Source organism: Anolis carolinensis, unplaced genomic scaffold, assembly GCF_035594765.1.
Source record: "Anolis carolinensis isolate JA03-04 unplaced genomic scaffold, rAnoCar3.1.pri scaffold_9, whole genome shotgun sequence".
Classification (NCBI taxonomy): Eukaryota; Metazoa; Chordata; class Lepidosauria; order Squamata; family Dactyloidae; genus Anolis; species Anolis carolinensis.
In genome coordinates, this window is record NW_026943820.1 from 532,130 (window position 1) to 547,129 (window position 15,000).

Genomic DNA, 15,000 nt, shown 5'->3' on the forward strand with positions numbered 1-15,000 from the left:
CATGAAATCTAGGATTAAATTGTCCCCATCTGAAAGCCTTGACGGGTGGTAGGCAAGATGGTGTTTGTGGAGGTCATTGGCAGGACTCTTGGACATGTTCACGGCGCTCGCCATAACTTGCAATGTCATTGGAAGGAGGGCCATTGGTGTCTCCAGAGCTGTGGGAACTATAGCTATTTATGGAAGTGAGTGTTGTGACTCAGCTGGAACTTCGTCAGATTGACTCTGACGAGGATAATGGGATTCAGGTTCACAATCTGGTTCAAAATGTCCCTGTTGTAGAAGATGAGGAACAGAGAGTGCAAATTCATTTTCCCACAGCAAGGAATGATGTTGATGATACTGAAACTAGCCAGGTGCAGATTGACTTAGAAAAGGAGGACAGTTCTCAGTCTGATAGCAAGCAGGCTGACACTAACGAGCAGCCTGACCTTGATGAAATGGGAACCTGACCGTTTGGAATTCAGAGTTCGAAGGGGTGTGAGAATAGCAAACAAGAAGTTGGTCAGAGACCAAAGAAATGCTTTCATGTTTTGCAAAGGGTATTAAAGCAATGTGTTTGGAGATAAACCTTTGTCAAAGCAACTTTTCGTTCAACCAAGAAGCAAGCTCTCATTTTCCTGGACTATTTTGCAGCTCTTGTGTTCATGTTCTTGGGACTTTGTCATGCTCTAATGGGACTGTTTATTTCTGGTGATTTCTTGAATTATGTTCTAAGGCTTTATTTCTGGTGATTTCTTGAATTATGTTCTAAGGCTTTATTTTGTAACTATCTTTTGGAACTTTACTTTTGTTTTTAATGAACTTTTTATCTTCTATTTTCTAATAAACTAAAAAAGACTCCAACCTGTGAGCAGTTTGGTGTATATAGCAAGGTGAAGCTATTCTGAGGTGTGACAGTGAAAGCTTTTATTTATTTATTTATTTATTTATTTATTTATTTATTTATTTATTTACAGTATTTATATTCCACCCTTCTCACCCCAAAGGGGACTCAAGGTGGATCACATTACACATATAAGGCAAACATTCAATGCCTTAACATAGAACAAAGACAAAGACAAACACGGGGCTCCGAGCTGGCCTCGAACTCATGACCTCTTGGTCAGAGTGATTTGTTGCACTGGCTGCAGCTGGTTGCTCAACAGCCTGCGCCACAGCCCGGGCCCGCTTTTCTGTGTAAGCAGACACCCCAGCCACACACACACACACACACACACACACACATATTTTCACTTTTATTATGTGTATAGCATTTAAAAATACGTTGGGTTCTCTTGCATTCATTTCTCACCATTTCTCCTTTCCTCCCATAGGTTGTAGACAATGACAAACCAGAAGGCTCCAAATTCCGGATTTTCGGGAAAGGGGTGGAACAGGACCCAAAGGGAGTTTTCAAAATTGTGGAGAGCACTGGAGAAGTCCTGGTGACGCGGTCCCTCGACAGGGAAGCCATTGCCACCTACCAGGTAAGTGGCCGTTACCTCCTACTTTACTTTCAATGAACTTTGTGAAAGCAATCTCCTATGTTTTAGTCTTGTTGATGATGGTCTTGACTGCAATGCACTCCTATCGATTGAATACTCCTGGTGGCATTTGTATACGAAACTCAAGGATATGGAAGAGTTTGAATGACATGATTGCCCAACGAGTAATTCAATGACTGTGCATTGCTACAAGCATGAACCATTATTAAATCCCACCCAGTGGGTTTGTGGTATCCTTGTGCAGCCAAGAATCGTGTTGGTTTAATTGGGAAGTGCAAAATTTCTGATCATGGAGGTGTGGATCAGGACCATTCAGATGAGAATTGGAGCGGAGTGTATAGATCAAACATCCCAATAGAGCAGGCATGGGCAAACTTTGGCCCTCCAGGTGTTTTGGACTCCAACTCCCACCATTCCTAATAGCCGGTAGGCTGTTAGGAATGGTGGGAGTTGGAGTCCAAAACACCTGGAGGGCCAAAGTTTGCCCATGCCTGCTATAGAAGGTAGTAAATGCAATGATCCTCTGGCCTTGGCAGGTGAACTTCATTGAGCTAATGTGCAAAACATTATACTCTGTGTGCTCCATTCTAGGATTTTGAGCACCGAAGACTGCAATAAATAGTTGATGGAGAAGATGTACTTTGCATGAAGTGATAATGGTCCAGCCGACAACATAGTGTTTCCATCATGTCTTATTTGTTGTTAGATGTTCAGTAAGGAAAATATGCAGTCTGGGAGACAAGTGAGCATTGGTTTTATAAAACTTCTCGCTGAGTGCATGTTGTGGTTCTTGCTATAGTCTTTGAAACAGACCCAACACAACAAGGATATGCAAAGAAATAGACAAAGAAGGAATCACATACTCCTAGGAATATTGTCCGGCAATAAGACAGAATTCTTTGGACCATGTAATGTTGGATCTTGTTCTATCTGCAATGGTTTCCCATTTGTTTCTGGGTCTGGCTTCAGGTACCGGATGTTACCTGAATGGCTTCGTTCCAAGTTATCTGAAGTTATCTGGTCATGGGTGGAGGTTCTGCTCCATGTTTTGCAACTAGGCATAATGTGAACTAGAGTTTTCTTGCTGTTACTACTATATTTGTGGACCTCCCTTCCATGAAACTCATCCTTGGCCCTATCATAGTGCCTCTGCATATCTGACTGTATATATTTCTTGTTACTACTACATTTGTGGACCTCCCTTACATGAAACTCAGCCTTGGACACATCATAGTGCATTTGCATATCTGACTGTCTGTATTTGTTGTTACTACTACTTTTATGGACCTGTCTTCCATGAAACTCTGGGTTGGTCCCACCACAGTGCATCTGCATATCTGACTGTCCATATTTCTTGTTACTACTACATTTGTGGACCTCCCTTACATGAAACTCAGCCTTGGACACATCATAGTGCATTTGCATATCTGACTATCTGTATTTCTTGTTACTACTACTTTTATGGACCTCTCTTCCATGAAACTCTGGGTTGGCCCTACCACTGTGTATCTGCATATCTGACTGTCCGTATTTGTTGCTACTACTACATTTGTGGACCTCTCTTCCATGAAACTTTGTGTTGGTCCCACCACAATGCATCTGCATATCTGACTGTCTGTATTTATTGTTACTACTACATTTGTGGACCTCCCTTACATGAAACTCAGCCTTGGCCCCATCACGGTACATCTGCGTATTGGACTGTCCATATTTCTTTATTCTGGCCACGTATCTCCAGGATTGTGACTATGTTTCAATCTTGCTGATGGTTTGTTTTATTTGGATCGTCCTTAGAGTTTTCTTCATCTCTCCAAGTTGTATTTCAATTGTTGTGATCCACTTTGGAAGGGCATTTTGGGATCAAAAAAGTTAAGTATAAATGCTCCTGTAAATCAGAGGCATAAAATTGAGAATTCCTCAGAAAACAACTTAAATATCCACCAGTTTGGAAATTATAGCACATTTGTTAGACCTTTGTGATACAAATCGAGAGTGGTTTGATATAGAGTAGGAAGTTATCCTTTTATGAAATAATCTCCCATGATATAAAACAGCCAAGACGTGATGCAAACAGTGATTTATTGGGAGAGACGTGGCATGCCTTTATCTTGTTGTCTAATGGGAATTCCTCCTTTTGTGGTCCGCGTACAGTCCATTGACATTGTCCCCTTCCCAAAATGCAATGCTTTTTGGCAATACTTCACCTTCATAGGCATAGTACTCATTCTCTGTGTGCAAAATCGCACAAAAAATGCATGAAAACTTTCCTAATCTCAACCCAGCAGAGAGAAAACTTTTGAAATGATGTTTTGAATGAATCCGACATCCCCGCATTATCCACATTGTCCTGAATACAAGCTCTTCTCAATTATAACCAGAATGTGTTCCTTTCAGAACAGCCTCCCCTTACCTCTCTAGCACTTGCAAACCACATAGGAAATACTTCAGATCAGCCAGAAAGGAAATGCAAATTTATATTTTAATAGCTTCGGGTCTTTCTGTGTGACCCTTTATATATCTCTGATGCTCAGCAGGCCGGTTGGCGTCCTATTGAGCAACCTTCAGTCGAGAAGTTCTGCAGAAGGAGGATGTTCAACTTGATTAGTCAGTCTTTGAAAAAAAACAATGAGCTGGAATCAATGAAGATGTATTGTGAAGTCAGATACCCAGCCAGAGGTCCCTCTCCCCACTTGATATTTTTCTTGATGTATGAAAGCATCGGAGCTGCTTCAAAATATCTCCCGTCTCTGGAATCTTTTACAAAAATACCCGGTCTCCTTTTCTTCGTTCAGTGCTTATGAATTATTTCAAAAGCAGAAAATGCAGATGAAAAAGGAGAGGCGATGATTCTCGGCGGAAAAGTATAAATATTTTCTGAGCCGTCAGTGTTGTCGACGGAAAGCCTGGCATTCTGGAAAACTGGAAGTGATAAGTGGGCCATCGAGTTCAACTCCACAAGCTTGAGAGATGGGACGATCTTGTTTTTACATTACAGTCGCAACACAGAATGTTATGGGGCACAATTTTTCTCTCTTGTTCGAGGGGAGATTTGCTGCTTTTCTGGTGGATAGCAAGTAGCTATTAATCTTGCTCAGATCAATGCATGGAAAGCCTTCCACACTCAGCCCTCCACATTCACTCGGACTAGTTTGTATCTCAGACAACACCTCTCCAAGAATTTCCAGGTCTTTCAACATGACTCTGTGGTTGATGTCTGCTGGAAGATGACCATACAATCTCCTTGGAGAACCTAGAAGATCACAAGCATAAATCACTTAATTTAAGCCCAAGCCTGACCAAGAAGCCATGAGATCATGCTTCTCACACCTTAATCTATCCTTCACTCTCTCCTTGCAGAGACCTAATCTGAACTGAAGATTTTTACCCATGTTGGGTACATCTACAATGTGAAATTGGTGTAGTTTAACACCATTTGAACTGCCATGGGTCAATGCTATGGAATCATAGGAGTTTTAGCATTGCAAGGTCATTACATATAAATGTAATAAATACTGTAAATAAATATAAATACTGTAAATAAATAATAAATAAATAAATTACCCTTCTATGCCAGTATGTACTACTTGCCCTAGACAAATTACAACTCTCAGCATTCCATATCATTGAGCCAAGTGGTGTCAAACTGCTTTAATTCCACTGTGTAGAAGCACCCTAGGATTCCTTTCACCGGGATTTTCCATACCCTCAGAAACTCAATTATTTTACAAATGTTAAAAATACTCTCTCTGGATTGGGTCCAGAATGCAGTCATCACTTGACATCACTTTCCTTTCCCTCCCTTCCAAAACCTTCTTTAATATCCCATTTAATCTCCATCTCAGAAGCAGTGTGACTTTCCCTTTTCAAAGGCCTGTCAGCATAATTGGCTTGAATCTTTCCTGTTTTGTGTCATTATGAAAAGCTTGGTATCCCTGCATCGGGAGGCAGCCAGTCACTGGGTGGAGATGGAAGAGAATAAAATAAAAAGGAAGGATGAAAGCTCTTAACAATTGATTTCGCACCTGCTACAAGTACAACATTTTGGGAGACAGTTTGAAAAGACAGAAACAACACTTATAGAGGAAAAATATTTTTAAAATCCCCATTTTTACTCCTCATATTAATAAGAAGGATTGCCTAGGTAAAGGTTGTCAGCCCTCCAGGTTTCATGACATTGCCTGAGTGACATTATTACATATTTCTTTTCCCTCCTCCTCCCGGGCATCTTATGCCTGCAGAACATCACTTTCCAATTCTGCCTTGTTCCCCAGTGTTTGTTCTCTGAAAGCAGAGACATAAAAAACCTGCAACTGACTGCTATTATCTTCTGAAATGTTGGCATGTGTCAGAGGTTGGCCCCTGCAGCCTCATTTTGTCTCTGAAGACTTCAGATGACAAGCCAGAAACCTCTGATCAGGAGATTCTGTAGATACAGTAGGGACTTCACTTTTGCAGGAGTTAGGGGTACAGGACCCCCACAAAAATGAGGCAAAACATAAATCAAATAAGCTATTTTTAACCTCTCAAGGTATTTCTAAGTCCTTCAGTGAGACCTCATGTTTGTGCTGAAGGACGTAGATGAATGGTAAGGATTTCTTCACCCAGCAAACATAGATTGGCAGCACAAGCAGTCTGACACCGAGGAACCCGCCTCTGCAGAGTAGGAGCAGCTGCCCCAAGGAGGTAGGGATTCAGAATCAGGGCAGGATCGAGGGCTTCAAGTAAGTATTCTAGCTAGGCTGCAGTTAGGAACTGATGTCATTCAACTGAAGAAATCCATTCAGTTGGCTGAGAGGAGGGCCAACAGATGGGCTCACTTGGGAAAGTGGCGTATGTAGCTGGAGACTGGATCAGCTAGTTGCTGGAAGCAACGTTGGCGAAATTGCTATTTATTTATTTATTATTTATTTATTACATCATTTCTACTCCACCCTTCTCACCCCTCAGGGGACTCAGGGTGGCTTACAACATGAACATATACATTAAAACAATTTATATCACATTTAAAAATCCATTTAGATTAAAAATTACATTAAAATTGAGAGCTTACATTAAAACCCTGCATAGTTATACATATAAATATACATTCTACCCTCTGAATCTCTACTGGCCAACCTTGACTTGACTTGAGGGTGTGAATTACGTTTTGGCTTGCAGTCTCGGTTTTTGTGAGATTACTTGGCTTTGAACATTTTGGAAAGAACTTTGGGATACTCTTGTGCCTTACCCTTATTTTGGATGATTGCTGTGGATGACTGCTTATGACTATGAGATGGTGTTTAACTGTAATTTGTTGGACAGACTCTGACAGTGGTCCCCTTCAACCAGACACTGAATCATAGAATAATACAATTGGAAGAGACCACATGGGCCATCTAGTCCAACCCCCTGCCATGCAGGAAAAGCATAATAATTGGTTATAGAATGACACTGGAAGACCCCAAATCTGTAGAGAAGTGTTCCCTCTAGGTATCTTTGGTGGAAATTGACCATAGGGTTGCACTGGAAGACCTTAAGATTGAAAGAACATTTGAATCAAATCTGTGAATCATGAGATCCACTCAAGTTGAACCCACAAAGGTGGGTGGCCTGTTTCTCTCCAGAAACAGTGTGCCGAGACTTGAAATAAAGTACCCAAGAGTCCATCAAGGGTACAATTCCTGTAAAATTATAAAATGGATGCAATTTGACACTACTTGAACTGCCATGGATCAATACTATGGAATTATGGGATCTGTTCTACCACCTTCAATGCTCAGATGCATAGCTGTTTATAGGAAATGGTCAAGATATGTACCATTAAAGGGTTTCGGCAATATTGCTCCGTATTTTCTGGATAAGGCTTCTTGAAGTCACGTTCATTTGAGGACTGTCACCTTTATTAGTCTGCCATGTCCACATTTCTTAACTTATTGGGGGATTAGGGGATTAGATTTACTCTCTGACCCCCAACTTTGGATCCATTCTCCCTCGCTGCCCCATGGGATGGTAAAGGGAGGAAGAGTGGCTCCTGGAAGAAGGGAAAAGCATCATGTCAACCCAAAATAGCACACAACGCCATTAAAAAGCTAGACTATTAAAAAGTACCTTGGAGTGGGATTGATGGAAAGCCTAGTGAATCAATGCATGTTCCCCAAAGTAATGTGATGTTTTGTCACAGTAATGTAGGCAATTTTTTGCCATTATAAATCAAGTGGCTATTAAACACCCTTGCGGTATTGCCGCCTGCTTCTCTCATGCGCTTTTATCGTGCGCATCTCCACTCCCTGGAGGTTTGCTGGGCAGCGGAAAGAAATTGTTCTCTTCCACTCGACCAGACGGGTGGTTTGTGGGACTGATCCTTAGCCAAAGTAGATGAGGCTTCTGGGAGTTAAAGTCCAAAACGTGTTGTCGAAGGCTTTTGTGGCCGGGATCACAGGGTTGTTGTATATTTTCTGGGCTATATGGCCATATTCCAGAAGTATTCTCTCCTGACGTTTCGCCCACATCTGTGACAGGCATCCTCAGAGGTTGTGAGGCCATGAGATCGGAGCCCAGGTCAGATTGAGCTCCCGACCATTAAAAACCTAGCTTGCTGTTGACCTAAGCAACCCGAAAGACAGTTGCATCTGTCGAGTAGGAAATTTAGGTACCGTGTTATGCAGGGAGGCTAATCTAACTAATTTACAACACCATAAAAAAAACTTCTAGCAGCGTGGAGAAAGGAATGAGGAAATACTCCATCAAGGACTTGGTGTCACAAGTGGATGATGAAGTGGCCAGAATCGAGCATACCTTCGTGAAGTTGGAAGCTGGAAAACATTAAATTGCCTCTCTGTCTTTGTCTATATGTCGTACGTCTAATGTCACAACCTCTGAGGATGCCTGCCATAGATGTGGGTGAAACGCCAGGAGAGAATACTTCTGGAACATGGCCATACAGCCCGGAAAACATACAACAATCCAAAGTCCAAAACACTTGGAGGACTGAGGTTTGGAAGTTGTTGTTCCAGACCAGTGGTGTCCAACCTTTGGTCCTCCAGGTGTTTTGGGCTTCAGGTCCCAGAATTCCTGACCATTGGAGGACCAAAGGTTGGACACCACTGATCTAACTCATATGTCCGTACATTCGGGGGAAAGGAGATACTGATGGATACCTTGCCATTTTCACAGCTGGCTTGTTGTTGAGACTGAATGTTCAGAGACTGATAAATCATACAACCCCCAGCTTTGTATTTGTTATGAAACGGCAGAGTCGGAGGAGGAGGAAAGAGGGCAGGAAGTTAGGAAGAAAGGAACACTCAGAGAAAATTGAAAAATTCAAGGACATGCCTCAGGGCCTCATTGTTTTTCTCGAGTGGTAGCTATTGATCAATAGTGTGCTTACTATGTGTAGAACATGCTTTGAACTTCAAGATGCAACTGCATATTCAATTTCCCCAGTCACTTCCTAGTCCGGCTACCTGAAGGGAAATCTCGCAGGCACCTCAACTCCCAAATCCATGTTGTCAGGCTGAGCAAATTGATCCGTTGCATTCTGAAGGAGACGGGAAAAAATTACCATTACCACGTGCGGGAGGGGGAATGATTTGCAAGGAAAGCGGTGGTTTATGTCCCCCGAGGGCTCAAGGTGGGCTTCGGAGGGATCGGTTCGCTCAGCGAGCAGCCCGGTTTGCAAACAACTTCCTTCCCTTTGATGGGAACGCTGCTACGCGTTTATACTGCAGCCAGGCTGTGGGTGTGTTTTCTGTTAATGAAAACAAGTTTGCTTTTTTGCTAATTTCGTTTTCTATGTACAGAGAAAATTTAATTTATTTGAGGAGATAGGAGATGCAGGACGGGAACAAGTGTATTACTGACACTGCCATTGGCAGTATTTTTAACTTCGCAATGGAAACGGCATTAATTGTGTTGATGTGCCGAGGAAGGGCAATATGGGCGGGATGAACACACTGCAAGGACATAACAGTGTTGCAAACTTGTACAACTTGTATTACAAACCAACTCAAAATGGGCACATCCGCACTGTAGAATTAATGCATTTTAGCTTCCATGGCTGAATAATACACTTTATATTTATTTATTTACAACATTTATACCCCACCCTTCTCACCCGAGGGGATTCAGGGCGGCTTACAAAAATTGGCAAAATTTAATGCCCAAAATGCAATCATAAAAACAAAACAATATAAACAAATCCATTAATAACATTGTTAAAACACATTATAAAAACCTTAAAACGTATATATAATTAATTCCATTCGTCCGAGATCCTCATATAGTCCGCTTCCCGGAGGGAATCGCAGTGGATTACAGTACACACATAAGGCAAACATTTAATGCCTTTTACACAATGAACACAATGATACACAATACACAAAGGTAAAGGCCTTCCCCTTTTTCATCTCCGACGTCTGGAGGTGATGCTCAACCCTGGCCATGGGGAGGTGCTCTTGTTCCATTTTTCCATGCCAAGGATCCTGTTGTCCGTAGACATCTCTGATCGAATTGCTGGCATGTCTATATAGGGCGCCCTTTTACCTTCCTCCCAAAACGGTACCTATTGATCTACTCGTAGTGCATGCTTTCGAACTGCTAGGTTGGCAGAAGCTAGGGCTGACAGTTGGGAGCTCTCTCCAATTTGTGGCTTCAAACTACCAACCCTCTGGCCAGCAGATTTCCTGCTGCTAGTAGTTTAACCCACTGCACTACCGCGGCTCCTCCGCTACCTTTTTAAATTTTTATTGATATTTTTCCTTTATGAATTAAAAAGGAGGGAGAGGAAAATATGGGATGAGTAGTAGCCCGGGCTGTGGCGCAGGCTGATAAAGCAGTCAGCTGCAACAAATCACTCTGACCAAGAGGTCATGAGTTCGAGGCCAGCTTGGAGCTGCGTTTGTCTCTGTCTTTGTTCTATGTTAAGGCATTGAATGTTTGCCTTATATGTGTGATGTGATCCACCCTGAGTCCCCTTCCGGGTGAGAAGGGCGGAATATAAATACTGTAAATAAATAAATAAATAAATAAATAAATAAATAGTATGGGGAGGGGGTTTTGGGATGTGGGAAATGGTAGGGGGTATCAGGATGGGGGAGAATTGAATGCTATTGAATGCTATGGAATCCCAGAAGTTCTAATTGTCTAAGGTCTTTAGCCTCCTCCGCTAAAGAGTCCTGGTTCCTCATCCAACTGCCATTCTCGGGATCTGATAGAATTCGGACATGGAAGTTGAATTGCGTCAATCTACTTTAATTCTATAACATAGATGAACCCAAAGTTGCATTAGATCCAAGAACAAATGGTGATCTCCATACCAGATCTCTGGGTTTTATTTCAGACTCCAAATGAGTTCTCCCAGGTGCCAAACTCTCATCACATAATTGATTCAGGACCATGGCTAGCTCCCCTAAAAACTAAACAATTGTGCCAATTGAAGTGGAAGAATCACACTATAACAGTGTAATGTGATACAGCCCATAGGTTTCTATGTTCATTTGGGATTTTGTTGCCTAGCTCCCCATTGTCTATGCCGACTGGATCTTCTGGGAGTTGTGGTCCAGCTGGAGAGACACGTGATAGTGAACATTAGTCCTCCACAAAAACCAAAGCAATGTTGACTCCGGGTGCCATTTTCATTTGTTGAATGCTCTTCCTGCTCACAGAGGCGTGAAGTATTTGTGTCTCCCTATTATCTTAACCAATGTTCAGCACTCCAATATCCACTTTTTAAAATACAAGTTCCCGTTGGGCCTTAAAACAAACGGTTCCAGCTTTTATGGGCAGCGAGTTCTCTCCACGAAAGGCTTCTGCAAGTCTGGAGGAAAGCGATGAAATGGATTGCCCTCTCCTCTCCCTCGCAGAAACGTTGGTCCCGGTGCAACATTTTTTCATTAATCTTGTTACCGAACTAAACCCGTTTCCCTGTGGAAATTAATTACTGGGGTCGTATCAGGAATTTTAATTTCCATAATACGCCAGCAAGATATACGGCTGTTTCTTTATATATGATCACCACACAACAGAGCAATAATCTTTTGTAATGAGCTTTATTACAACAAATGGAAGAGGACGACATTTAATTAAAAGCAGTTTAACACGTTCGGGGAAGCTGCTCTTTGAGTTCTGAGTCACCTCCCAGCGTTGGCCATATTCAACCATCTCAGCCTGAACTTCAGTGAGAAGCTGAAGAAGATGGTTGTTGGCCTGTGTCTTGATTGTGAGGTATTGCCTGCGTGTTTACTATAAGCCTAGGTGTTGAATCTGGGGCCAGTGTGACGCAGTTCTTTCAGTGTTGGACCACAACTTTGACAAACAACCTCAAATCCCCACTTGGCCATGGAAGCCCACCTTGGGCAGGACACCCACTCTTAGCTCCAGAAATCCCCATGAAAGCTTCAACTATATGTCATAAACAACTTGAAGGTGAAAACAACAAGGAATTGAACCCGCTTCCTCATCAGTTGGCTTTTCTTTGTGACGTTGCACATATGTCCTCATTTCGGCCAATACAGGAACATGGAAGTTGGAGAAACTCATAACCTCAACCGTTGTCTCACTTGTTATGTCCTTAGGGAAATGTTAATAACACAAAGAAGACTGAGAAAGAGTCCTATATAGATCATCCTGCCAAGTCCCCCTATTCAGTGCAAGAACTCAGCAGATCTACCATCCATAGCAATGGATGATCCAGTTGACCATCCATAGCAGTTGGCCATCCAATACTGACGTGGTTCCATAACTTTTTGATGTGTGATAACTTCCCTCCACTGCAATACCAATATTGCGATGAGAAGGAAGGTTCCATGAGGGAGTTTCACAACCGAGGGGCCACCACTGAGAAGGCCCTATCTCTCGACCCCACCAACCACACTTGCGAAGGAGGTGGGACTGAGAGCAGGGCCTCCCCAGACGATCTCAGACTCTGAGGTGGTTCGTAGGAGGAGATACGTTCGAACAGGTAGACTATTTTCTCCCATTTGAGATAGTTTTCATCCCCTCCAATGCCCCACGATCCCTGTGACAACCAGTTCAGATACGCAGCTTACATCATAGCAAAGACTCTTTTCTCTGGAGTAAATCCCCCAAGGGCTCCCAGCCTAAATTAGCCCTTTTTTGCCATAAAGCCTTACAAATGGAAGTAAATGTCAAAGCGATGACATAAGATCCCACTAAAGACCATAAATGCCACCGAGTTCATTATTCCTGATTTCCGGATGAAAGTGTGGAGATAATGAATGAGTTTGGGTGTGGAACTCGGTTCTAAAGGGGTAGAAATAAAATATTTTCCCTCCCTTCCTCCTCCCTCCCTCTTTTTCTATCCTCTTCCTTTCTTTTGCCAAATTGTTTGACTGCTATTGTTCACTTCAGGTAATTATAAGAAAATTCTCTAATAAATCCTCGAAGAAAATTAACTGTCAGTCAGTCCCACCGAGAACGGTCGCCTTTTATGAGCAGCATAACCATTATGTAGCAAGCAAGCGATAATTTACAATATTATATTTTTTCTACTACCTCTGTAGGTTTTTTTGCTTCATATTTGGCTTCAGAGACACAGAGCATTTCCTTACTTTTCTCTAATGAGTCGGGGCTAATGGTTTGGCGAGGGACAAATGCCCCCCATTTCCAATCTCTTTCGATATTGATTCCCACCTCCGACTTCCACACAAAACGCATTCCATTGAATGAATGGCCCTGTTTCTAATAGGGTTGGGTGAGGTTTCCCTCGCCGTTCATCTCTTGAAGGAAACTAACCCAATTCACATTGGCTGGACTAAGGAATGGATTGGGATGCCACCATTATTCCTTGAACAGCACAATTCTGTAGAATATAATATTTGGAGACTTGTTGGTGTCTCATGTATGTATGGAAGTGGTTGAGCTGTTTTTGACTTATGTGGAGCATTTCCGTTAAGTTGAAGGTTGCAGAAACAATGTTGTGTATGGAGAAATGTTCTACATGTAGATGCACACTGTTAGCTTTGGTGTAAACTAGTGTTTCTCAACCTGGGAGGTGTCAGCATTTTCTGTTGGTCATGGGGGCTCTGTGTGGGAAGTTTGACCCAATTCTATTGTTGGTTGGGTTAAGAGGTTCTTTGTAGGTAAACTATAAATCCCAGCAACTACATATCCCAAATGTCAAGGACTATTTTCCCCAAACTCTATTATGGCCGTGGTTCTCAACCTGTGTGTCCCCAGATGTTTCGGTCTTCAGAAATCTTAACAGCTGGTAAACTGGCTGGGATTTCTGGGAGTTGTAGGCTAAAACACCTGGGGACACAGGTTGAGAACCACTGCATTACAGGCTCCTGAAGTACCGAAGGTACCGAACAAAACGGGGGAAATGAAATCTGTGCACAACCCTAATTGATAAAGATACTTTCAAATATGCATAATAGACTAGTGTTCACATTTGGGCATATTGAATATTTGTGCCGAGTTTGGTCCAGATCCATCATTATTTGAGTCCACCGTGCTCTCTGGTTGTAGGTGAACTACGACTCCCAAACTCATGTTGAATGCCCACCAAACCCTTCCAGTATTTTCTGTTGGTCATGGGAGTTCTATCTGCCAAGTTAGGTTGTTCCGTCGTTGATGGAGTTCAGAATACTCTTTGATTGTAGGTGAATGATAAATTGCAGCAACTACAACTCCCAAATGTCAAGGTCTATTTTCCACCACAACGTGAGGAACTGTATGAAGGGGTCGTGGCATTAGGAAGGTTGAGAACCACTGGTGTAAAGGAAAAGGCTCAATGCACCTTAGACCCAGTTGGACATCTGTGCCAGATGTGGAGCATCTCCATTCAGTCCAAGATGATGGAAGATGGATCCAATTGGTTGCCCTTCTGGTGTGTTGATGCAGAGGTCAAATATTCCCACTCAGTGTATGTCATGTAGTACAATTAATGCTTAGCTCTGAATGCAGGCTTATGCTACGCAGTGCTGATGTAGGATCCTGTGCTTCTAAGAGACCAAACAAAATTGTACCACAATAGCGATTCTCATGGCTTCTTCTTCTGTCGAGTTCTCTTTTGCCCAGTGATCTGCAGTATCCCTTTCCCTGCCGAGAGTGAACTTTGCGCCCACGTGAAATTGCTTCTTGAAGAAGGCCTCGGAGAAATGCCTCAGCCGAGCCTTTCCCTTTATACCAAAGCTAACAGCGTTAAGCTTTGCAAGTTAACCTCATTAATATGCTCAGCTCTTTTTCCCTTCCTGAAACTACACATGGGATACTTGGCATTACAGCGGAATTCAGCTCTGACATCAAGAGGATGATTAAAGGGACATTGATCTTCATTATATATGGCGGGTGCTGGGGAGGGAGAGAAAAGGAATTTCTTGGGATAGTAGAGCTTGGGAAAGTTATGTTGGGGAGGAATATAAAATAAAAATGTGTCACTGGCCCTAATGTCTGGCTGCTGCTTAGATCTACAGTATGCCAGCTGTTAGGAATTGTGGGAGTTGAAGTCCAAAAGACCTGGATGGCCGAAGTTTGCCCAGGCCTCTTCTATATCCATAATTCCTGGATTTTGCAT

At 42.5% G+C, this 15,000-nt stretch overlaps 1 protein-coding gene across 2 annotated transcripts in view; it reads left to right on the forward strand.

Moving 5' to 3' along the window:
* The window catches only part of cdh13 (cadherin 13), a 594,061-nt gene that overhangs the window by 304,360 nt on the left and 274,701 nt on the right, over positions 1 to 15,000 (forward strand). For both annotated transcript variants that reach the window (XM_062961847.1, XM_062961846.1), the window contains one exon: positions 1,317 to 1,469. In XM_062961847.1, the coding sequence (XP_062817917.1) occupies positions 1,317 to 1,469 (153 nt within the window). The remainder of the gene's footprint in view (positions 1 to 1,316; positions 1,470 to 15,000) is intronic.